Source organism: Colletotrichum jinshuiense, chromosome 6 (assembly GCF_051148585.1).
Source record: "Colletotrichum jinshuiense chromosome 6, complete sequence".
In the NCBI taxonomy this organism is placed as follows: domain Eukaryota; kingdom Fungi; phylum Ascomycota; class Sordariomycetes; order Glomerellales; family Glomerellaceae; genus Colletotrichum; species Colletotrichum jinshuiense.
The window spans coordinates 4,507,891-4,530,613 of NC_139313.1; the positions used below are offsets into that span (position 1 = coordinate 4,507,891).

At 53.1% G+C, this 22,723-nt stretch overlaps 7 protein-coding genes across 7 annotated transcripts; 5 read left to right on the forward strand and 2 right to left on the reverse strand.

Moving 5' to 3' along the window:
* Positions 1-2,454: 2,454 nt before the first annotated feature.
* EsH8_VI_001149 (general substrate transporter) lies at positions 2,455-4,315 on the forward strand (the record flags this gene model as incomplete). Its single annotated transcript, XM_083272402.1, has 5 exons — positions 2,455-2,676; positions 2,742-2,999; positions 3,057-3,305; positions 3,363-3,675; positions 3,735-4,315. 5 exons carry the CDS (start codon positions 2,455-2,457, stop codon positions 4,313-4,315), a joined length of 1,623 nt encoding a protein of 540 aa, XP_083127576.1.
* A 1,660-nt stretch (positions 4,316-5,975) lies between these two features.
* Positions 5,976-8,378, reverse strand: EsH8_VI_001150 (transcription factor domain-containing protein; the record flags this gene model as incomplete). The annotated part of the gene is made up of 1 exon (XM_083272403.1): positions 5,976-8,378. One exon carries the CDS (start codon positions 8,376-8,378, stop codon positions 5,976-5,978), a length of 2,403 nt encoding a protein of 800 aa, XP_083127577.1.
* A 1,113-nt stretch (positions 8,379-9,491) lies between these two features.
* On the forward strand, positions 9,492-11,080 carry EsH8_VI_001151 (uncharacterized protein; the record flags this gene model as incomplete). Its single annotated transcript, XM_083272404.1, has 3 exons — positions 9,492-9,577; positions 9,633-10,224; positions 10,286-11,080. The coding sequence occupies 3 exons, from the start codon at positions 9,492-9,494 to the stop codon at positions 11,078-11,080; spliced, it is 1,473 nt and encodes a 490-aa protein (XP_083127578.1).
* A 643-nt stretch (positions 11,081-11,723) lies between these two features.
* EsH8_VI_001152 (glutathione S-transferase) lies at positions 11,724-12,887 on the forward strand (the record flags this gene model as incomplete). Its single annotated transcript, XM_083272405.1, has 3 exons — positions 11,724-11,735; positions 11,810-11,959; positions 12,027-12,887. The coding sequence occupies 3 exons, from the start codon at positions 11,724-11,726 to the stop codon at positions 12,885-12,887; spliced, it is 1,023 nt and encodes a 340-aa protein (XP_083127579.1).
* Positions 12,888-14,967: 2,080 nt separating this feature from the next.
* On the forward strand, positions 14,968-15,873 carry EsH8_VI_001153 (alpha/beta fold hydrolase; the record flags this gene model as incomplete). Its single annotated transcript, XM_083272406.1, has 1 exon — positions 14,968-15,873. One exon carries the CDS (start codon positions 14,968-14,970, stop codon positions 15,871-15,873), a length of 906 nt encoding a protein of 301 aa, XP_083127580.1.
* Positions 15,874-16,408: 535 nt separating this feature from the next.
* On the reverse strand, positions 16,409-17,689 carry EsH8_VI_001154 (uncharacterized protein; the record flags this gene model as incomplete). Its single annotated transcript, XM_083272407.1, has 2 exons — positions 16,409-17,492; positions 17,577-17,689. The coding sequence occupies 2 exons, from the start codon at positions 17,687-17,689 to the stop codon at positions 16,409-16,411; spliced, it is 1,197 nt and encodes a 398-aa protein (XP_083127581.1).
* Positions 17,690-20,333: 2,644 nt separating this feature from the next.
* Positions 20,334-21,207, forward strand: EsH8_VI_001155 (uncharacterized protein; the record flags this gene model as incomplete). The annotated part of the gene is made up of 3 exons (XM_083272408.1): positions 20,334-20,746; positions 20,833-20,969; positions 21,029-21,207. The coding sequence occupies 3 exons, from the start codon at positions 20,334-20,336 to the stop codon at positions 21,205-21,207; spliced, it is 729 nt and encodes a 242-aa protein (XP_083127582.1).
* Positions 21,208-22,723: the final 1,516 nt, after the last annotated feature.

Consider the following 22,723-nt stretch of genomic DNA (forward strand, 5'->3'; position numbering starts at 1 on the left):
TCAAGTGTAGCGACGGATTCTATAAATATGATCTTTTCGTATTCTCTCAGCATCGACGGTATGATTATTTTCGACGGTGTCATCGTGTAACCCTCTCTAAAGCTTCCAGGTGCAAGTCGTCTGATGTATGGGACAGTACCAAAACTTGTCTTGTACGAAGGGTACTGGAAAAGAATCTCACCGGTCATTGAAGCATTCCTACATATCCATGACATTTACATAATCATGACATTGGTTAGACTATTGAAGGGCCGCAACATGAGTGAACTATTAGTTTAAAGAGCAGGCCCTCTTCCAATGAGCATCCAACGTCGTAGGAGAACTTCAGGCAGAACGCTGAAACTCACCAAATCTTCTGCCGGCAAGTTTCAACGCGCTCCTGAATTAAATACTGTCAACTCTGAGCATATTCTCAATCTACCAAGGTAAATGAGCTGGGGAAAATCTAGAAGCGGTCCTACAACTAGGAAATATACCTGCTGGTGGTAATCGCTTCGAATGGCAGATGGAATTACATGATTCACACAGATCTAACCAGGGGAATGGATGGCAAGGTTACAGCCATCTCAGCTCGAGTGACTGATATCCACCTTGAACATTTTGACGCTTCTATGGAATTTGTTGATAGTGAGCTACCTGGTCATAGTGCACGCGTTTACCATGTCAATGTTCAGTATAGGCCTCATTATCACACTGATATGCTTGAAGATTTTCGATTCCTGCGCTATTTCTCTATTCTCCAAGTTACTGCTAACCCCTTCTAATGGTATCCCGGTTTACAGGCGCTTGGCAGCGCTAAAAAATGAAGATCCTATATTCAGCTTCTACGTCGGCACTGGCGTTTTAATGTTTAATGATATGACCGATAGTTACAACTTTCTGAGATGTCGGGTAAGTTCTAAAGGAATTGCACAAATTCCGTAACCTCTTTTACAACATTCTTGAACGCCAGCGACATAGACGGTCCTGATCTCGAGTGGGAGGACCTCAAAGCTCTGGGTTGCAGGTGCTTTTTGGAATTATGAGCGCTGCCGTATACCCCGCAAGACGCCAGTTCCATTAATGCATGTCTTCTGTTTCGCATCAGATTCTAGAGAGGGGCACGTAATAAAGAGGCCGGCAGCTTGCACGGCTTCGAGATTCATTATACCGCCAAGGAGAATAGCCTCACTAAGCCCATGCTGCGGGAAACAGGGAGTCAAGAAGCTACACTGGGCCTACCAATGGAAGGCTTGCAATGAAGATGGTCCGTTCTATACGCAAATCATGTTCCTATGACGGCTCAGGCTTGACGGTAACATGGTTTCGGCTATCAGTCAAGAAGCTAGGGAAGCCAAATATGCCGAGCTCCTGGCAGGGATAATCAAGGCATGACCCGCCTTCTTCCGAGTACGTGGGCCGATGGCTGTAGCCAAAGTGCCCCACTGTCGGTACAAAGAACCCGATTGCTTGGGAGGTTGTGTAACGGGCTTACAGCTCATTCAGCGAAACGATAACGGCACTCGCTGCGAAGCGGGGATGCCGTGTGATGTTGGCTGTAATGGCTTCAACGTATATCACCTTACCTGCCCGGCTTCGTCAAAGATGCTAATATGTGGCTGTTTCACGCGCTTCCGAAGCGTGGTTGCGCAAACGACTTGTCATACTCGGAAGACACTCGTGAGGTGATGTACAACTCGAAGTATCAGTACTGTGATGCAAGTTACCAAACGGCGCGTCACACTCCCAATGACTCGCAGGGTTGCAACGCGTCGAACAGCCGCGGGTGAAACAAATGCATGTGAGAAAAAGCGCTCAGCTGAGGTGATACGAGGTGGCCTGCTCAAGGCTTCGATTGAGCCTCAAGCGAGTGACATCATGGTCATCGTGTTGGCCTCGGCAAACGGCAGGATGAGCTGTTGGAAGAAGCGGCCTTGGGTCAACGGCGTCCGCTGCTACGTATACTAGGGGCCAACTCTAGCCTGATACAGTCGTAGTCAAAACCTCTGGGTCCTGTTTGGGTGGCTTCTCCGACAAAAATTTGGAGACACGGTGAATGGGCAAGGGTCAAGCTCCATTCCCCCGCCTTCATTCCCCCGCCTCCGCACAACTCGAAATCTCCCACCTATCAAAACCCCGGACACCCCATACGAAGAACAGGAACTTGTCGCTTACTCCATGTACAAAGTGGTACTTCATCCCCGCACGAGTATGCGCACCAATGGAACGAGAAAAGGTTCAATCAGTGACGGTGAACGGTACCCCCCAGACGCGCCGAGGTAGTACACTATAATAAAGCCCATTACTCCGACTTCCCCAATTCTTGGCCTCGCTTTTCCCCTTGGCAATCCCTTGACTCCTTGGCTTTATGCATCATACCCTCCTCTTGATCTCTTGGCTTTATTAATTTTCCCTTGGCCCTGTTAATCATTTCCTTGGCGGCTTGGACATCGCAACGCAGCGAGCAATCTCAAGATGTCGACAGGCATCATTGAGCCCAAGGATGCCGCCCACGTCGACGAGAAGCACGACGGTGCTCAGCACATCGACGCGGCGAACTCCAAGGTCTTGGCTGACTCGGATCTCATGAACGATGCCTTCGATGGCGAGAATGAGGAGCACAAGCAGGGGTTGTGGGATGCGGTCAAGACCCACCCCAAGGCTTGTTTTTGGGCCTTCATCATGTGCTTCACGATTGTAAGTCTAATCCCTGGTGCCCGGGCCGGCGCCTCATACATGCGGCTAATATATCCATGTACCAGGTCATGGAGTCGTTCGATATGTTTCTGAACGGCAACTTCGTCGCGCAACGCGCTTTCCAGGAGCGGTTCGGTGTTGAGGTTCCGGGGTCTGGCTGGGTCATCGAAACCAAATGGCAGAGTGCCCTCTTCCAAGCTGGACAATGCGGTGCTTTTGTTGGTGTTTTCTTGGCGGGACCCGTTGTCAACCGTTTCGGATACCGTTTGACGACCATCTTGGCCCTCATTCTTATGAACGCCACAATTTTCGTCTCCTTCTTTGTAAGTCGCTAGGCTTGGCCCCCGCACGAAGTTTATCGCCTGACCTTTTCCCCTTAGGCCAACTCACTCGAACTCCTGACGGTCGGACAAGCATTGGAGGGTATTCCTTGGGGATTCTTTATTGCCATCGGCCCCGCCTACGCCAGTGAGATCGTTCCCCTGGCGCTTCGAGGTGCCTGCACGGCTACTCTGCAAATGAGTTGGTCGATTGGTTCCATCATCGTCGCCGGCGCCACTCTTGGCTACAACAAGCGCCTCGATGAGTGGGCGTGGCGTGCGCCGCTTGCCCTGCAATGGATCTTTCCCGTAAGTCTCCTCCCTTGACATCGTGCACCCGCCAGCGCTGACGCCGGACTCATCTAGACGCCGCTCATGGTCATCATCTTCTTCGCTCCCGAATCGCCTTGGTGGCTTATTCGCCGCGGACGCAAAGAGGAGGCCCTTCGCTCTGTCGTGCGCCTCGGCCCTACTAATGGCACCACGCAACACGCCCAGCAAAAACTTGCCATGATTGAGCGAACCGTCGAGATCGAGGCCCAGATCGGCGGCAGCCCCACCCTTCTCGACCTCTTCAGGGGTGTCGACCTGAGGCGAACCACCATCACCTGCTTGATGTACGCGTCGCAGAACTTCGCTGGTAACCTGATTGCCAACCAGGCAACTTTCTTCTTCGAGCGTGAGTGGCCTCCCCCCCTGATTCACTTTCAAACATGGATGACTGACTCCCCACCTCAGAAGCCGGAATTGGCCACGACCGTGCCTTCGACCTCAACCTGATCAACTCGTGCCTCCAGCTGTTTGCCAACGCTCTCTCTTGGCCCCTCACTGCCTGGTTCGGTCGCCGAACCATCTACCTCTGGGGCACAATCACCAACATCGTCTTGCTCATGCTGCTCGGCGTCTGCGCCTCTATCCATCAGACCAGCGCGACCAGCTACGCCCAGGCCATTCTGGGAATCTTGATCTCCTTCGTGTTTGCCGGCACTCTCGGACCCATCTCGTACACCATCATTTCCGAGACGTCCGCCGTCCGACTCCGCGCTCTGAGCACTGCTGTCGGTCGCGCTGCCTACTACGTCGCTGAAATTCCCATGATCTACCTGGCCTCGCAGCTGCTGAACCCCACAGGGTGGAACTTGGCGGGCAAGTGCGGTTACGTCTGGGGAGGCACCGCCATCGTTTGCTGGGTCATGGCCTTCTTCTTCCTTCCTGAGCTCAAGCACCGCTCCTACCGTGAGACGGACATCCTGTTCAACCGCAAGGTTCCGGCCAGGAAGTTCAAGTCGACCGTTATCAAGGTTTCGGATAACGAGTAAGATGATAATATATTAGACAAAATATAGATGTATTAGACAGCATAGAAATGGTTTAGACAGAATAGAATACCTAGATGGGACTCTTTCAGACGGCCATGGTTCATCTCTGAAGATATGACCGTTCTCTAGCACGCTAGTAAGCGCACTACATTAGATGTTAACGTCGTGAATTAATACATAGCGGTTGATTCTTCACGGCCGACTCTGCTGATCATGAAATGCCGGGACTGGAAAGCCAAAGTCTGCGGCCGATGCTGCCGGCAACCTGGTGCCTGGGTGGTGGCGGCCCTGCAATCGCATTAGCGAGCTGCATGGCGTTCATCGATGGCAATGGAGGAGGCGTTTTACGAATATTCTTGCCTGCAACCCGAGGGAAATCCGCCGTGGCATCCAGGCGGCATCCAGACGCACATGCAACAGAACACGAGATCTCCCGCGGCCCACAGCCTAGCAACATGAGCGTTTTCTCACCTTCCTGTTCGGGGCTTCACCTCCGCTGGCCAATCACTAACCTGCGAACTCGTGCTTCACCTTGGCAGTGGTCCCCACCCACTGTGGCCCTCTGCCAGGATAGTGTACTCCGGGTGGGGTTCGGGCGTTGGGGTTCTTGGGGTAGCTTGGGGTAACTGGCAAGAATGGCGTTCGAGCGACTACAAGCGGCACGAGCGGCACGACCCTCTGTGGACACAATGGAGAACTAGCCTGACGTAAAACTTGAACCGAGGCAGCATTTACATGTATGTAACAAAAGTAAAGTAAAGAAATGCCCCGTAGCTCGGTCGAGGCGGCGATAGCGCGGGCGAGTGTTCCGTATGGCCGAACAGCGCCGATGCTGGCAGCCAGCAGATGCCAGCAGGTGCTCCCTAGTATCATGGCCATGGGGCCATGAATAAGGAGCAAAGTTCAAATAGATGACTGCCGGCAAGATGATGCCATCTCCTTGCTATTTCAGATTATAGGAAATGCGAATCTAAATGAGGGGTGTCAGAGACAGACTGTGCATCAAAGAGCACTGAAGAATAGCTTTTGCTTTCGACGTACTCTTTTTCTCCCCCCCTTTTCCCCGAATTTTTTTTTTCCTTTTTTTCTTTTGAAGGTGGGGAAAAGAAGGGTGGGGAGGGATGGGGGCTGTATGGTGCTCTTTTTGGGTTAGCGGGAGGTTTTGCTCGTGATGATCATGAATCCATGGCTGACCGATTTTCTCGACCCAAGTTCCTATGCCTGTGGCCCTGGTCAGAAATGCTACAACTCATAATGGGGTGGGATTTTCGGCACCGGATTTTCAACTGGCAAATACGATCATCTATTGGTCTAATCAAATTCTGAGAGATGTCATATTCGTCCATTCGTGGAGGAAGAGTTCAAGGATGATGCGAAAGCTGTTGGAAAGGTTACGTCTCTGCTCACAGATCATAAAAAAAAAAAAAAGCAAATAAAAATCCTCTCTAAAATTGAACCTGCCTGGCCCTCTATTCCAACGCAAACCAAAAACTGAGTCTTGCTCCATTGTGAAAGGACTGGCAATCCACGGGGGCTATGGCACGCCCCCCGGTATTATATCCCCGAATAACATGGTATCTGAAGTCGAAAAGATGAGACTAAGAAAAGAGAAGGAAAAAAAAAGAAAAGAACCCCAACTGCTGGAAGACAACATGGTCGATCAAAGAAATCCCAACTCCAACGACCCCCAGCCGTAGTCCATGGAGGTTTCGTCGTTCCCCACAGCCGCCGAGTGCCGCGTCGGGCCCGTCGGAGAAAAAGCAGCCTGCCCTCTGAACCCGGTCGGCGCCGAAGGCTGGCCGCCGCAGTCGTCTGGGAATTCGTGGAAGGCGTAGCACGTCGACCTTCCGAGCACCTCCTGCATCAAGGCCACCAGCCCCGTGATGATGGGCCGGACCATTGCCTGGTACGACTCCCTCGACGAAGTCAATTGGCCGCTGCCGTAGATGTTGCTGGGGAAGTGCAGGGTCGTGTAGCCGTTGTTCGGCACGCCGGAGATGAGGCTCATGAACTGGCGGAAGACGTGCGCGGCTTGCCGGGCCTGCGCCCAGCCTTCCGGGAACGCCTCGAGGATGCTTACAATGACCGCCACCTCGTCCCTTGCGGAGAAGGAGGTGCACTCGGCGGCGCAGGCGATGAAGCTGTGGATTAGCACCAGGCCGACTGGGAACAGGCGGCATAGCGTTACACGGTTCAGCGGGAGTTGGCGCTGCTGCAGCAGGACTGATGTTGATTGCAGGTGCTTCTGGGCGAAGCGCAGGAGCTCCACTGCCGACACGATGGAGCCGCAAGAGTTGAAGTGGCAGGGGTAGTGGAGCAGCAGGAGGAGGTGGTAGTATCTTGCACTAAGCCACGTCACGGAGTTGTGGATGGGCACGTTGTCCGGCTCCAGCGGAGAAACGAGACAGCCGTTGCTGTACCAGTTCTCGATCTCGGACCTGATGTTCTGCACGATGGCGCGCCTGTCGGCTTGGGAGAGGGCGGCAACCTCGGACTGCTTCCGCGTGTGGATCTGTTTGAGGATGCGGTCTTCCAGCTGCCTCAGCTGGATGACGTGGCGGTTGGTCTGGAGGATGGACGCAAAGTGCTGCCTGTCCGGCGACGCAAACTCCTCGATTGTCAGTCCCGGCAGCGGGACGTCTACGTTCTCGTCGATGAGCGCCACGGGGAGGCCAAGGGAGATGGCCATCATCCGATCCAGGACATAGATGCTCCAGAATAGTCGATGTCGTAGCTCGATATCCATTGCTGACAGGCTCTTGTCTTCGGACGACCTCCGGCTCAGGCCGAGCAACATGGCTTGGCGAGAGACAATGCCCGCTATGGACCAGGTCGAAATGCCTTTCGGGTCGAATAGCGAGTACAGGGCCACCAAGACAAGAATCTGGATCGACTCGAGATCTTCTCTGGCCAAGCACTCCTGGATGATATCAGCATACGCCACCTCAAACTTGGACGCCGTGTCGTTGGGTATTTGGCCTGCCCTTTGCAGGGTGGTACATCCGATCGCCATGATGAGGTACAGCAGAGTCGAGTCGGCATCTCTGCGCCGCTTCGTCGACTCTCCTAGTGACTCGAGGTCTCGCAGGACCTTGGACCTGTTCACAAAAGGGTACGCCCGGTTCACGTTACGGAAATAGGCGTCAACAAACCGTCGGGCAATGGCATCTCGGGGCAGGCTTGAGGATGTGAAACCCTCCTCGTTGCGAATAGTCTCGATGCCAAGTATCCTCCCAGGCTCAGGTGCTGGCTGGAGCAGAGCTCGCATGTGCTCGTTGCCCCGGGACGACGGCGACTCCGAATCCACGTTCACCGCCAGGCTCCTCTGATCAAAGACAATGGACCCGGGGGGTTCATTCGGCTGCTGGTGCACCACGAACCCGTCTTTAAGATCCCCGCGGTTGCTCCCGACGCTGACAGACCCGGGCGTGGCCCCGTTTGCCGGCGTCGTTGGATTGATATCCAGCTGCTGTCCACCAGCGGCGGCAGCCGGTGACGATCCCAGCAGCGAAGTGAGGTCCGTCCCCGTGTCGACAGCCTCGACGCTAGGAATGCCCGCGACAGGGAGATTGTCGTTAATGAAGCGCGTCAGCCACTCTATACGGGCGCGTAGGTGGTGAGTCTGGGCAGCAGTGGAGGCGGCGGGTGTGGAAAAGGAGCACTTGTGGCCCGCGTTGGCGCAGAGGGTGCACACGGGGAACGTGCGGCTGCACTTCTTCTTGAAGCTGCGGCAGCGGTCGCAGGCGGGGATGTCGCGGGCCGCCTTGGGCGAGGACGCCGAGACGGACGAGGGTCCTACGGAAACCGAGACATTGGCGGTGGCAGACGTCGGGCTTGGGCTTGGGAGCGCAGATGGGGCCGAAGCTGGGGCAACTGCTGCTGCCGCCGCTGCTGAGGAGGAGACATCAGGGATGTGCTCCGGAACGTCTGGGCCAGCTGTCGGAGGCGGACGCGGCAGGCGATGCGCGGGAGGAGAAGCCGAGCGGCGCAGGGCTGGCGAGGATGGGGATGTCTGTCGGACGCGGAAGCGGTGGATGTTCGATCTGATCTGTTCGGGCGACATTGCGACGGTGGGTGGACGGGCGAGACGCCGACACGACGCCCGTTTGAGTCGGGAGCGGTCGGGGTCACTGCGTGTGGGCTTGTCGCATACAGGCCAAGAGGGATCCTGCGAGAAGTGACTGAGTCGGGGACCTCTCCGCTGTTATCCTGAATGGTTCATTGCATGTCAAGGCACAAGTTCTTCAGCGGCGGTGTGGTTCCATAACTATCGGTACGGGTCGTTGTGCGCGATATCATTGCAGATTGCAAAACCTTAGCATCCCTCTCCTCCTCAACGTTACAGCAAGGCTGTCCATCCTCCTGCCTAGTTGCTTTCCGCGTAGATCCGATTACTTTGGCAGGCTTTCTGTCGGCGGGCACTGGGCAGCAGAACCACGCAATTTCGATGGCATAAAGCGCGACTCGAACGGGCGCCGAGCACGCCATTGCCATGGCTTTTCAGGGGCGACGAATGAGAGTTCTCCCAAGTGCAAATATTCCAGGTTAGTCGGCCCATTTTAGCCCCGCTGTCGGGGATGCGTCATTCGGAGTTAATATTCTCAATATTCTTTTTGTTTGGGTGAGATAAGGGCGTGAGAGGCGTGTGCTGCGTTATCGACAATGCTTGCAAACCTAGGTTCTGACTGGGCCAGCATATCAGTAGGAAGAAAACACCAAGCCATGAAACTGCAATTCAGGGACTACGGACGTATATGATATGCATAAGTCCATATTCGTCCCACGAAGATCCCCCAAGAGCCTCCGTGAAAGCCGAGCGGCCTTCCCCGCCGTTCAAGTCCCCCGACTCGCACAAACATCGCTAGCCCTGGTGCTGTCGGGCCAAGGCCGACAAGCGTCGGTCGCCGCTCCTCGTGCGATTCAGTGGGGGGCCCTTCGCCCGACAGGTAACCAACGAACTAAAGTTCGTCGTGTGTGCCGAAATCTGAAGGTATGGGAGTGTAATCGGCTGATGCACTCTCACCAGCACAAATCGCTCAGGGCGGTCATTCATTCATTTAAGTCCACAGTGTCTCATGGTTTTCGTTCTCCGTCGGCGCTCCGATATCCCTCATCATCACAAGCCTTTGGGTATTCCACTATTCGTCCCACCACCGTTCGGTCAATTCCCGCCACCATGTCGCCCATGTACGTGGAGGACAAGCTCAACATCGACCGGATCGCCGTCATCGGCGCCGGGCCGTGCGGCCTCGCTGCCGCAAAGTAAGTCTTGCCCCGGCGCTGCCCGGAGCGCGGTTGCTCACGCCCAGTCCTACAGGTATTTTCTGGCCGAAAAGAAATTTTCCAAGGTCCAGATCTTTGAGCAGAGGGACACCGTGGGCGGCGTGTGGACGTACAGCTCTTTGAACGTCATCGACAGTGACTTCAGTATTCCGAGGACCCAGCCGACTAAGAACCCGGACACGGCCATCGCCGTTGAGGGCCATGACGCAAAACAATTCGTCTCCCCTGTGTACGACTACCTGGAGACAAATATCCCTCACACCCTCATGAACTACTCGGATCAGAAGTTCCCTTCAACGGCGTCACTGTTTCCCCCACACAAGGTGGTGAAGAAGTACTTGGAAGATTATGCCGAGGAGCTGAAGCCCATTCTTTCACTCTCAACGCAAGTCTTAGCTGTCAAGAAGGCGACAAGCGGTGGCCAGGCGTACTGGGAGATTGAAACACGGGATCTCAAGACAGATGAGACAAGCAAGGCACAGTTTGATGCTGTGTTAGTCGCAAGTGGTCACTACAACGACCCCTTCATCCCTGATATCCCTGGTCTCGCCGACTTTGACAAAGCACTCCCAGGCACCATCTCACATTCCAAATTCTACAGAAATCCATCTCAATATGAGGGCAAGGTGAGATATTTTCCACCGGCTGTCAGAGTCCATCCATGCAACTGCTAACTATTTGTCATAGAAAGTGATAATCGTGGGTAACTCAGCCTCCGGTATCGACCTGAGCGCCCAGATCTCCACGGTCTGCAAGTTGCCTATCATCGTCTCCGAGAAGACCGTACCCAACACCCCATCTGAGGACCGCTCATCATGGGCCAAGACAGTCCCAGAAATTGTCGAGTTCATCCCGGAAGGCCGCAAGGTGCGCTTCGCCAACGGCGATATCGAGTCCGATATCGACGGGGTTGTCTTCTGCACGGGCTACTTTTACAGCTTTCCTTTCATCCGCGACCTGTCTCCCCCGGTTGTCACTGACGGTTCCTATGCTCGGAATCTGTACGAACACCTGCTCTACATCGATGATCCTACGCTCGCATTCGCCGGTATCCCGCAACGCATTGTACCATTCCCTGTCTCTGAAGGACAGGCAGCATATGTTGCCCGCGCATGGGCGGACCGGTTAAGTTTGCCAAGCCGCGCTGAGATGAGGGAGTGGGAGGCGCAGATGCTCAAGCAGAAGGGCGAGAGCAAGATGTTGCACAACCTGGCGTTCCCCAAGGACTTGGAGTACATCAACATGCTCCACGCGCGCAGCTTAGAGGCCGAGAAGAGACCCGGGTTGGAGAATGACGGCGTGGGAAAGATCCCGCCATTCTGGGATGATGAGATACGGTGGACTAGGGAGAGATTTCCGTTGATCAAGATTGCGTCGCGGAATTTGGGCGAGAAAAGACATGAAGTGAAAAGGCTGGAGGAGCTGGGTTTTGATTACAAGGCATGGAAGGCTGGTTTGGAGGAAGAAGAGAAGTTACTCTGAGGTTATGGCTTAAAGCAGAAAGACCTCCAATGATGGTTGCGCCCAGTAGGCGGTAGACTAGAAGTTCCTTAGATTTCGCCCTGGAGTATAGAGGCAGATGCGCCCTTGCTACAGTTGGCAAGTACGAAACTATTTGGGCGTTCCAGTCAGCGAGGTATTAGAGGAAGTCACAACTAGATACCAAAAGCACATTCAATTGACGAATCTTTGTCAACATATTATATATATGCCATGCGAGACCGAGCAGGTTTGATGTCTATATCATTCGGGAATGAATTTCGCCGACAAAACGGCAGGCTGACAAATGGACCTGTCCCAGTTGACATCACCCACTAATTACCGCGCGCTGCATACTTCCAGAGTTCCGAACCGCGCGGGATTAACGACTGTTCTGATGCGGGGAAGCTGGTAATTCGACGCGGTTTCAGCGCTCGCCCCCAAAAGCGCCCTCACTATGCTACTACTAACTGACTAATTAATTAATTGAGAATCCTACCGGCGTCAGACGTCTCTGCTTCATGTTCGCATATATGAAGTCTCCCGTCGTATTCTGCTCAACATTGTAATTTTAATTCAAGCAGTCAATAGACACCACAGACCTTCTTCCCTATAAACGAAATCCAAGTCTGCGACAAAAAAAAATATGGCCGAAGAGGTATGATCGTTTTCTTCAACCCCTGCTCTCTGAGGTTTGCACATGTGCACCATGCTGACCTCTCTGGGGAATAGAAGGACCCTATCAAGTACAAGCCCGGCAAGGGCGGAGCATTTGAGCGAACCGAAGCTCAATTTCGCAACTTTATCTCGCAAGACCAAAACTCCAAGTTTCCCGCCGAAAGCGGTCGCTATGCCCTCTATGTGAGCCCAGGATGCCCGTGGGTAAGTCTAATAAGATCAGCTGCTGGTACCAGATGCAACTTGTTTCTCTTGTGTTAACACAACATAGTGCCACCGGGTTATGATTGTCCGCGCTCTGAAGCATTTGGAAGACATAGTCGACCTGTATATATGTGATATGAGCATGGGTAAGGACGGGTGGCACTTCACCGACAGTCCCGAGGCTGCCAAAACCGGCATACTTCCTGAGGATCCACTATACGGCTTCAAGACGATCAAGGAGCTTTATCTCAAAGGAAGCCCGGGCTACGATGGCCGCGTGACCGTACCGGTTCTCTGGGATAAGAAAACCCATTCCATCGTCAGCAATGAATCAAGCGAGATCATCCGCATGTTTTACACCGAGTTCGATCACCTCCTGCCTGAGGCCGATCGCGAATCCAGCAGACCGGGAGGCGGGTTATACCCTGAGCAATTGCGTAACGACATCGACGAGATTAACGATATGGTGTACCATACTGTCAACAATGGCGTCTACAAGTCCGGGTTTGCATTCACTCAGACTGCTTATGAAGAAAATGTCGAGAATCTCTTCAAATCGCTGGATCGTCTGGAGGCGATACTGAAGGACCAGCCTTTCCTCCTTGGGGATCACATCACCGAGGCTGACATCCGCTTGTTTCCGACCATAGCTCGGTTTGATGTCGCCTATGTGCCCATTTTCATGTGCAACCTGGGTACGATCCGCAATGACTACCCAAATCTGCATTTGTGGTTCAGGAGGCTGTATTGGGACCAGAGTGAAAAGACACACGGGGCTTTCTTCAAGACGACGGAGACGTGGATCCCGAGGTTCAAAGAAGGATATGGTGGCGGAAGGGCGAGAGTCTTGGGGATCACAGGACCGCTTATCATTCCAAAGGGACCCCGTATTTTGGTGCATGAGTTGAAGGAGGAAGAGAAGTTCTAGAGCTGACATTGATCGGTCGGGTTCAGCATTGGCCCGGGACATCTGCTTTGTTTTGATTGCAAGTTTGGAAATACCTGAAGAGAATTTTGAACATACAAAGTCGCGCTGATTCACATTGAATCACGTTGTTACCTTGATCTTGTCTCAATTCCTCTGATTTCTGACATTTTTCTTGTTCTAATTATTGGCAAGTGCGATTTTTCTTCGAGCCGTAATGCTTGACCCAGAACAATCGAGGTCGCTGAGATGCTGGTGTACTCTGCCGGTTGGCCATCAATGCGGCATTCTTGGAAAGATTAGGTTTCTAGAATATTTACAACAATGACGACGTTTTTTTTTCTATCGCAGAAGCCTCAATATATTTGAGTTTCATATGGCCACAGAAGACTGCCAAGTGCGGCATTGCTGTTTAGGCAGAAAGGTCAACTCTGTGGCAGTGCAGGTCAGATTGGTGGCAGTGATTGTCAGCCTGTCCCGCAATAAACGTTGATAATGGTAGGCGTTTTAACCAAAATCCTACCCTAACGTCGCGTGACGCCGACATCCTAAATCCTTCGGAAAGCAGGTTATTACTGTTAGGATTGACTGTCCCCCCCTGCAGGGCGAACTCGTCAGTACGCCCGAGATGAGGCGGTGATATTTAGGCTTAGACTACCATCCTTGGGCCATTTTCCACAGCCCACTTAGAGACATGGTCAACAGATAAGTACTGCCTGCTTCCATTTTAGTTACTGGTTCATTGCTCTCACATGCACCACTCCTAAACACTATTAGTCTTTTTTGGCGCAAAGCAGTTATTAGTTTCTATCCAGAGAACATAGACATACTCAACCAATTACCCAAATCAACCAAGTCGTTAGCCAGCCGCTGAGCCAAGATGCCGGCATTGCAAATATCTTACGCAGTCAACGCTGCGCTCGATGCGCTCGAACAGCGCCAACCCTCTTCAAACGACCACAAAACCTTCATCAAACGAGACAACGATAGCTTCCATTCAAGCCCGCATCCCGCAGTTATTTTCGTCTGCCTCGTAATCGCCATGTTAGGAACCCTCGCAACAGTTGTGTACTGCGGCAAACGGAAGATGAAGAAGAGGCAGGCTGCGCAAATGAACAAGTATATGAGCGTCATCATTGCGGACGACGGCCGAAAAGATCTCAGGAACGGCCATGTTTATGGTCAAGGCACGTTCCCGGGACCACAATATGGTACCAACGGGGCGTGCAAGTGTAGCGGGGGGTGTAGCAATGAACATCCTGGATGTATGGAACCGCCTCCGGCTTATTCGCCCAATGCATCAGGTTCCAGCGGATGTCGTGATGTAAGCTCATCCTCAGGCGGAATGGGAGATTCCGGAACGAGCTCCAGTGGAGGTTGCGGAGGCGATTCCTCAAGCTCGTCGACATGAACATACATAACGAGATAACGTGGCATTTTTGGCGTTCCCTGGGATAAGCATTTTTAGACATTAAGATACCTATACTGAATTATTGAATATTATTATTTACACCTCGAGAAGCCTGTCATCTCCGGTTTTGCAAGTGCGGGCCGCCCCTGGTTGATCAATTGTTGCAAAAGACTTAAATGGTAGCAAGGCTGTCTGTCAGCCTGAACGTGAGTATGAACAAGAGGTTGTCCAAAAGAGCACATAGACATATGCTTCTCGGTTGCATATCTGTAAGGTGCCGGGATGTCTGTTCAGCCTTGGAAACTCCGAGGCTTTTCTTTTTGCCGCCAAATTGAACGCCTATAAAAAGTGAGTTAGCAAAATAGGCAGAACGATTGTAGCTAGAGAATGATATTGTACTATTGGATATTTACTGGAATTGACGGCAGGGAAACTTGGGGCTAGTGGGTGCTATGCAGACGGAACGCCCTTCCAGCGACAACGTGATTCGGCCTTGGGCGGATAGTTGCGTCACTATGCGCATAAAATATTTACCGCACGTACTCGCGAAGGGCGTAAAACTGCACTCGGTTATAAATCCAGGAACAGCTCTCGGATTTTGAGATAAGCCTCTTACCTCATGAATCTCTGGAATAAAATAGCATACAGTCTCATCTGAACCAATATTGCACAATGTTTGAAGGCTTCGAACCGTTTACCGTCACCACACAGACATCGCCAGAGGTGACGATCTATGGCATCAAGAGCGGAGACTCGACATCAGAGCTCCCGCCTCTGCTCCTCCTCCACGGCTTCCCTCAAAGCCATCACATTTGGCACCGGGTAGCGGAACGAGTTGTCGATAGATACACCGTTATCGCGATCGATATCCGCGGCTACGGCGAATCGTCAAAGCCAGAAGATGAGGCCTCGTACGCCAAAAGCGCGATGGCGCGCGATTGCGTGAGCGTCATGGATCACCTCGGCTACACCAAGAAGTCATTTTTCGTCTGTGCGCACGATCGTGGCGCCCGCGTTGCACACAAGCTGTGCGTCGACTTTCCAGACCGCGTGCGCAAGGCCATCTTCCTCGATATCTGCCCGACGCTGGTCATGTACAAAACGACCGACTTCGACTTCGCCAAAGCATACTTCCACTGGTTTTTGCTCATCCAACCAGCCCCTCTACCCGAAAACTCCATCAGTGCTACGCCGAGGCAGTTCGCGGAGCTGTTCATGGGAGGGCGCCAACCCAAGGGTCTGGATATTTTTGACAAGGACAACTTCGAGTATTACGCCAGTGTGCTGGAGAACCCGGCGGCGGTGCATGCGATGTGTAACGACTACCGGGCCAGCGCTACGCTGGATCTGGAGGAAGCAGAGGCCGATTTGAAGGCTGGGCGATTGATCCAGTCTCCGCTGTTGGTACTTTGGGGAAAGCATGGTGTCATTGAGAAATGCTTCGATGCTGTCAAAACTTGGCAGGATGTCACCAGTAAAGACGTCTCCGTCGAAGGTCACAGTGTTGAATCTGGACACTACATTCCTGAACAGGTGCCAGACGATGTTGTTCAAGCAATTACGGAGTTTTTCGTGTAAGCTGGTAGCACAGTCTCAAACGTTTAGGCCAGGTCAAGAGCAATGCTTATGGACACTACTCATGGACTTTTAAAAAAAAAAGTATGCATTTGATCATATTGTGAAAGAAGCCCAGCTTATTGAAGTCAACTTTAGATACAAGACAGGGCGGTCGAACATGTCAAGGCTTTTGTTTTGACTTGGTCGCTTTTGTGATCCACAGTAGGGCATCATGAGTACCGAAGGCCGTCTGAATCGTCAACCCCGCTAGAAAGCGGATTCATCTCCTCGGCGTTGTGGCAGAGTGGTCTAATGCGCAAGACTAGAAATCTTGTTCCTTCGGGAGCGTCTGTTCGAATCAGGCCAACGTCGATACTTCCTTTTTGCATCGTGTTTGTATGATGGGCGAAAGCAAGGACGTATTCCGGATAGTTCAGTGTTTTGCGCCTTGGGAAAATTGAGCATCTAAATATCCAGACATTTGAAGAGCAACTAGATGATCATCAATGTTTTCGTCGCTCTGGGTGTACATGTTGATTCATTTCCATGGTGCTTGCTATACGCCAAGTGATTGAAACGAAAACCCTTGGCCAACATCGTCATCTTCCTCTGTCACAAATGTGCTGGATCCAATGTAGTAAGCCCGTCCGCTCACTTCAACTCTCCACGCCTTGTTCCCGCCGACTTCAAGCTCCTCAACTGGCGTGCCAACAAATGCGCTCTTGTAACCTCCAACAGCTCTTGAAACTAGGCTGTGGTACGTCCACGGCTCGCCAAGCTTCCTTGTTCCCTTCGCAACCGCCAACGCCGCTCGCGCCTGTACAACCGAACCGGTTGGGCTACGATCAATCTGCTGGTCACCAAAGAAATACAAACCCGTCTCTGCGCCATTGCATCCCGGCGCCTTAGGGATGTCGTCGTTACTATCAGCATCCGTAACCATGACACCGTACAAATATTGCAAACCGTCGTCCTCGGGGTGTTTGAGATGGGCCCGAAGGTTAGGCGAGGAATTAAAGGCTTCTTTGAGCTTCTTAACGGCAGCACCGAGACCAGCAACATTTGGTTTCGCGAGCGAAGGCGCAAATCCCAGTGCCGAGGCAGGCACGAGAGCGTAAAATGCGCCGCCAAACCCGATGTCAAGTGCCACTTTTCCGTTGTCGCCCAACTCGGGCCATCGAAATCCCTGGGGAATTGGTACGGAAAGCCCGATCGCTGTCGCGAAGGTAGGCACGGACAGAAAGGTGGTGAGGCGGCTCGAATCCGTCCTCCAGGCGCCCTTCACGTCCGTGATGGGAACCGTTATGCGGACAAGACCAACCGGTGCGTGAAGCCGGACTTCTACTTGTCTTTTTTCAGCGTCAAATTGGAGGTCCCGCCGCCGCGGAAAGATGTTTTCGTCAGTGCAGTCAACCAGGAACTTGCCGAGCGCAATAGTAGCGTGGCCGCACATGACACCGTAGCCCTCGTGCGTAAGGAACAAAGCGCCCATGTGAGCTTCACCTGCATCTACCAGCTCAGTCCGTGGTCTCAGTACGGCACTGTACATGTCTTGGTGGCCGCGGGGCTCATAGACGATGCTCCGACGAATGTGGTCATGCTGAGATTTGGCCAGAGAGCGCTGTTCAAGTAGTGTACCGCTGCACAATATCATTGATTAGCAGGCCGGGCTTCTATAGGCTGTTTTTCTTCGCGTAGGAGAAAGGAAGAAGAAAAAACCGCACGGGATGTCAGGGTATCCGGCGTATACGATGCGAGCTGGTTCGCCCGAGGTATGCATCTCAACGGTCCGGATCTCAGCTCCCACCAAGGGCTGTATGAATGAAGGTAGGCTCATGATGGTATTTGACGTAAGCTGGTAGGCAGTGATTCGGGTGGTTGGTCCGTTGTTCTGGACTGATGTGTGAAGTGCTAAAACCCTGAATGATGTGATTTGGGGGAGAGTGGCTGCTGGAATCTAGAAGCACCGATTCGGCCCCATTTCACGGATGATTAGGTGCCGATGTCGGGATCAGCGGCGGGTCTTGGCTCCGGAGAACATTCCACGTCACTGCGATATCAAACCAAGATAACTACAATCTACAAACGATTTTACCAACCCCTCTTATCCACATGCCATAGTCGAGACATGCTGCAACAATTTTGGAAGGGAAAAAACGAAGTTCGCATCAATAGCAAGCCCATCCGCTACCACTCCAGCATAAAATAGCAACCTCAAGTGTTTATTACATCGAAGCTCTAGCTATAACACTGCCCGAGGTGATTATGCCTCCAAAATGGAAAAGAGGGTATGTTTTCGGTCTGCATTCAGTCACCCATTTCCACGGTTGTGTGAATTTCCAAAGCTGTCACTCCCGGAGGTCTAGGCGCGCTCCTTCATGTTGGTTTCAATCGTGGTAGGACCGTCGGGTGGTTTCCGCTAGTAGTCATGACCTCCTGTTTGTCTCATACTTCAGTGGTCTTTGACCCGCGGCCCCAAGCTTTTCTCAATGGTAGGAGTGGCACGGCCAAAAGCCTGAAGCATTCTGGAACGAATGGAGACCTCGAATGTGTTCCTCACGTGTCACGACAACGTAGCCAGTCCAAATTGCGTTCTTTATTTTGGTTGCTGAGTATTATGCGAATATCTCATAGATTTTGTCGCATTAGGATGAGGCTGGGGGCATTGTTGGCGCTGTGGCGTTTATGTTCCGACGCGGAAGCGACTCGTTTTGCCTCTTCCAGCGGCTGTGTTCCGTAGAAACCTTTGTTCCGGAGACATTTGGATTAAATGCCATGATGAAGACTGCGTAGGGATAATAATAGTGAAGAGATTCGGTACAATCACGAAGTGTCTCGTAAATAATGAACTAGGCTGCGCTGATGTCGGAGTTGACAAATTGCCACACTATTCGTCAAATCCACTCATGTTGAATTCCTAGTTTTCTTGCTTGCAGCTGAAGAAGCGACATCGGATCGACCGTTGCTGCGAAGTCAACGAAAACAATGGCAAATAAAACTATAGATATGAAGCGGTGAACATGGAGAGAAAGCTTTTCCGATTGGAGTGCACATTGCAGACCAAAATCTAGGAGGACCCTGGCTAAACTACGATACCGCGCCAGCCTATACGGCAGCGAACTGACCCCTGGCCAGAATACCTACATAGCAGGCCATCAAACTCTCAGTCCGGCTTCGGATGAGAGTTTCGTTCAAGTGAGAATAAGACTGCCACCAGGGGGAGAGGGTTTGCCGAATCGGCAGCGACAGAGGAATAAGCCCGACTGGATGCACCAGGGTTGGGCACCTCGTCACCTCGTTGCCTCTTCACCCATCTCGGATGCAACACGCAATCCCGTCTCTTCTAGACTGATGACCTGATTTCTGCGATTGGGGCGAGATGAGATTGAGCAGCCCCTGTGGAGCATTACAGCCTGGCGTCAACCCTGGTTTGCAAGCACCGTCTTGTGGGTTTGCAAATCTAGAACCGGAAAGCTATATCCGTGGTTATATCGCCCCCTCAGAAGAAACATCGGATTTTTGGGCGTTCGCACGGAGCAGGAGGGGCCAATCATGGCAAGCGTATCGCAGGCTCCCCCAAACGGCTGTCCCCGTGTGACGAGCAATGTAGTGCGAACTTGGCCCCAACGCCTGAATCCCAACATGACACGAAAGCACAGGCAGAGGAAGTGAGACTCAGTTTGACATGGCCTCGTCAGCAACACAAATCAAACCTTGCACAAACTTCACCCAGATTATTGCATTACATTGAGATATCAGCTTGCACTTATGTTAATCCAAAGACGGGTTGAACACCTTCCCCCCAGTCAGACCAAATACACAACACCAAGTAGCCATCCTCGATTAATGTCATTCGTGATTGGATTCTATTTACAGAACCGTGAGCACCTCTCAACCGGCCCACATGAATCTGGCATCTCGAAAGGCTATCCTCAATAACACTAGCTCGCTCGGGATCAGTCCCGCCGTATTAGGTTCACGGCCACATCCTGACAGGCACACGGCCTCCTCCAAGTCGCAGCCCCTCCTGCACCACACGCCGTCGGCCCGCAATTCGCCTTCGCATCTCAGAACGGCCGTAGCCCAAACCCAGAAGCCCCCCCGTAGCAGAAACATGAACAACGCTTCCCCACACGCGTAGCCATCTATCCGACCTTGCATGATGAGTAACAGCACAAAGGTCAGCTCATCGTAAAACGGCCCGCACGACCTCGTCCGCGGCAAGCCCCGACGATCCGAAATTTGCATCCTCCAGCAAAGACTACAAGATGAAAAGGCTCCTAATCCCCTTCCTGCCCGTCACGGGCGTCAGAACTTGGATGTGTCCTCCCCCCTCCGCCCCCTTTTCTTGTCCTTTGGTTAGTTGTCTCCCCTTCCCTCCTTCATCGCCCCCCTCTCCCAGACTCTGACCTGCGCCCTCAGACCACAACGTACGTTTCATCAGACCTGATGAGACCGCGGCGGTCCACCACGCTCTCGAGATGCACAACTCAGCCCTAGTGTTTGGGTCGAGCCACTTCTTGGCGCTCTTCCTCGCAAGCATCGTTGCCGCTGCCGCCGCCGGCGTCCGCAGGGATATCACGCCCAACCACGTCATCTCGGCCCCGTTTTTCGGCATCACGCCCGCTCCGGACCCGGACCAAGTGGCCCAGCGGCTCTCAGGAGACCGCCAGGGGATCCAGAACCCGGCCGCCGACGGCCGGACCGACTTCATTGGGTGGTATGTCCAATCCAACAGCTGGGTTTCGGCCACGTGCCCCTCCCAGAGCTACTTCGCGGCCGATGAAACGTACGGCGTGTGCTGCCCACGTGACAACCCCTACTGCGACATGGCGACCTCGTGCGGGGGGCCGTTCGACAACTACGCAATAGGCCCTAGCGGCCAGGCAGACTGGTAAGATCCCCGCTCAAGTGTACACTTCCCAGCTTCGTGTTGCGCGGTGGAGCAGAGCAGGGTCGAGGTGCTGACTTCAGAGGCAGTGGGCCGAATAACACTTGCGACACCATCACCATGCTCCAGACCCAGGGCAGCACCGACGCGCGCAAGATCATCTTCTGCATCGCAATATCGGATCTCTATATCCTCCCCAAGACATGGTATCGCGTCACCTCCCCGCGTGAGTCCCCCTCCATATGTGCATGCTGGGTTCAACTCCAACTGACACCTCGGGGACAGTCCCGGAGGCATCCGTAGCTCCCACGGTCACGGTGACAATGAGCGCAACTGTGACGGAAACAGTTCAAAGTGGAACCCGCCCCAGTGGACAGGCTGGGAGCCCGTTCAGGTCGCCGCCTGTAATGATGACCTTGGCGGTCGCCGCGTTCGCCTCCATTTCATCCATGATGGTACCGTGAAAAAACAAGGGCCAACGGTCTGGAGTTACCAACATGTCTTATGGACAAGATGTCGATACAAATTTACTTGACAATGTGCGACGCCGGGCTAGCCCAGCGTCGACAAAGTCGAGACCTCGCCCGACTTTAGCGATTAGGTTGAACCAACGCACCAGCCCCGAGGGCTCGGTCGACCGACAAAGAGTTTGGGCCGAAACAATGAAGTCGGCTCACTGGCGAGTGAGCCTAACACGATAATACCCCCGCCGCAGCTAGAAAGGCAAGGACAAGTGGAGGAGAGGGGGAGATGACCAGCACGTCATGTCAGTAATCCTCTCGAGACGCAACTCGGGAATAGTTGAAACCGGCAGGTTTGGAGGGAGTTGTGAACCATCTGCCGCGAAATAATCACCATACGTGGATATAATAGGGAATAAGTCGGTCGGAGAAGTAGCAAACAGCAAACAAGATGTGCCGTGCTTACTTGTATATTAAAGTTCTCTTCAATCACACATTTTTGTTCCATGACACTGCCCAGAAAACCAGTCCCCAGCCATCCCAGGTTCCTCTAAGACCAGGAAGGAGCCCGTCATCTTATCTCGCGGGTCCGGGAGACATGGTCCGTGGTCTATGAAAGCCATTCATCCCCATGTCTGACGAAAGATGAGGTCGGCTGCGATATGGCACATTCGTAGCTCATTCTTAGCAGCCCTTTTCCGGCAGCTTGACATCATCCCGAAGCCCAGCTCCTCCTTAACTACCAAAACCCTCTGCTTCCCTCCTGAACGCCACCGACAACGGCATTCGGGATCCGGCGTTCTGTTTGTCTTCGCACACAAATGCTGTAGCACTCAGAACAACCCGCAAGACTCTCGCACGCGAAAGGAGACAAAACAGACACCGACATTCGTCCGGGGCTCCAGTCGCTATACTCGACTGCGCGCTGTTACCCCGCCTCTTCTCCCTGAACCCAAGCAGCACACGCCGTGGTTCCCAGGCGTCTCAACCGACACCCCAAACCTAAACTCACGTCATGGACACCGGACATGAGCACCCGTAACCCACCATGCCCAGCGATCTATGATTCACGCAGCGCTCCGTCCGATGTCCGCCAGCGAGTCGACTTGTCTGCTGCCTCCCAAAAGACCCCGTATCCAGGCAAAATGGTGTGTTTGCACTGACTCATCCCCAAAGAGGAGCAGGCACCAAAAGGAACAAACCCCACACCAGTCCTTCAGTACTTCGGGTGAGTCCATCCGCGTTGTTGAGTTGACAGCCATACTTTCAACGTTGTTATCATTCGTAAATTTCGCCACGCCCGGTGTGGGCGCGCCGTGGGTGTGCGATCCTAGACCATTGTAAAGCTCCCAACATCACTGCCACAAAGCCACATCACGAGGCATCCAGAGCGAGACGAAGAGTATTATACATCATATTCTACAACTCAAATGTGGCTAGCCTTCGCCTGACTCGCCGCTGGCTAGCAAAGAAAGATGCTCTCGAAACTGGGCATCCAGGAACAACGCCCGCAAATCAA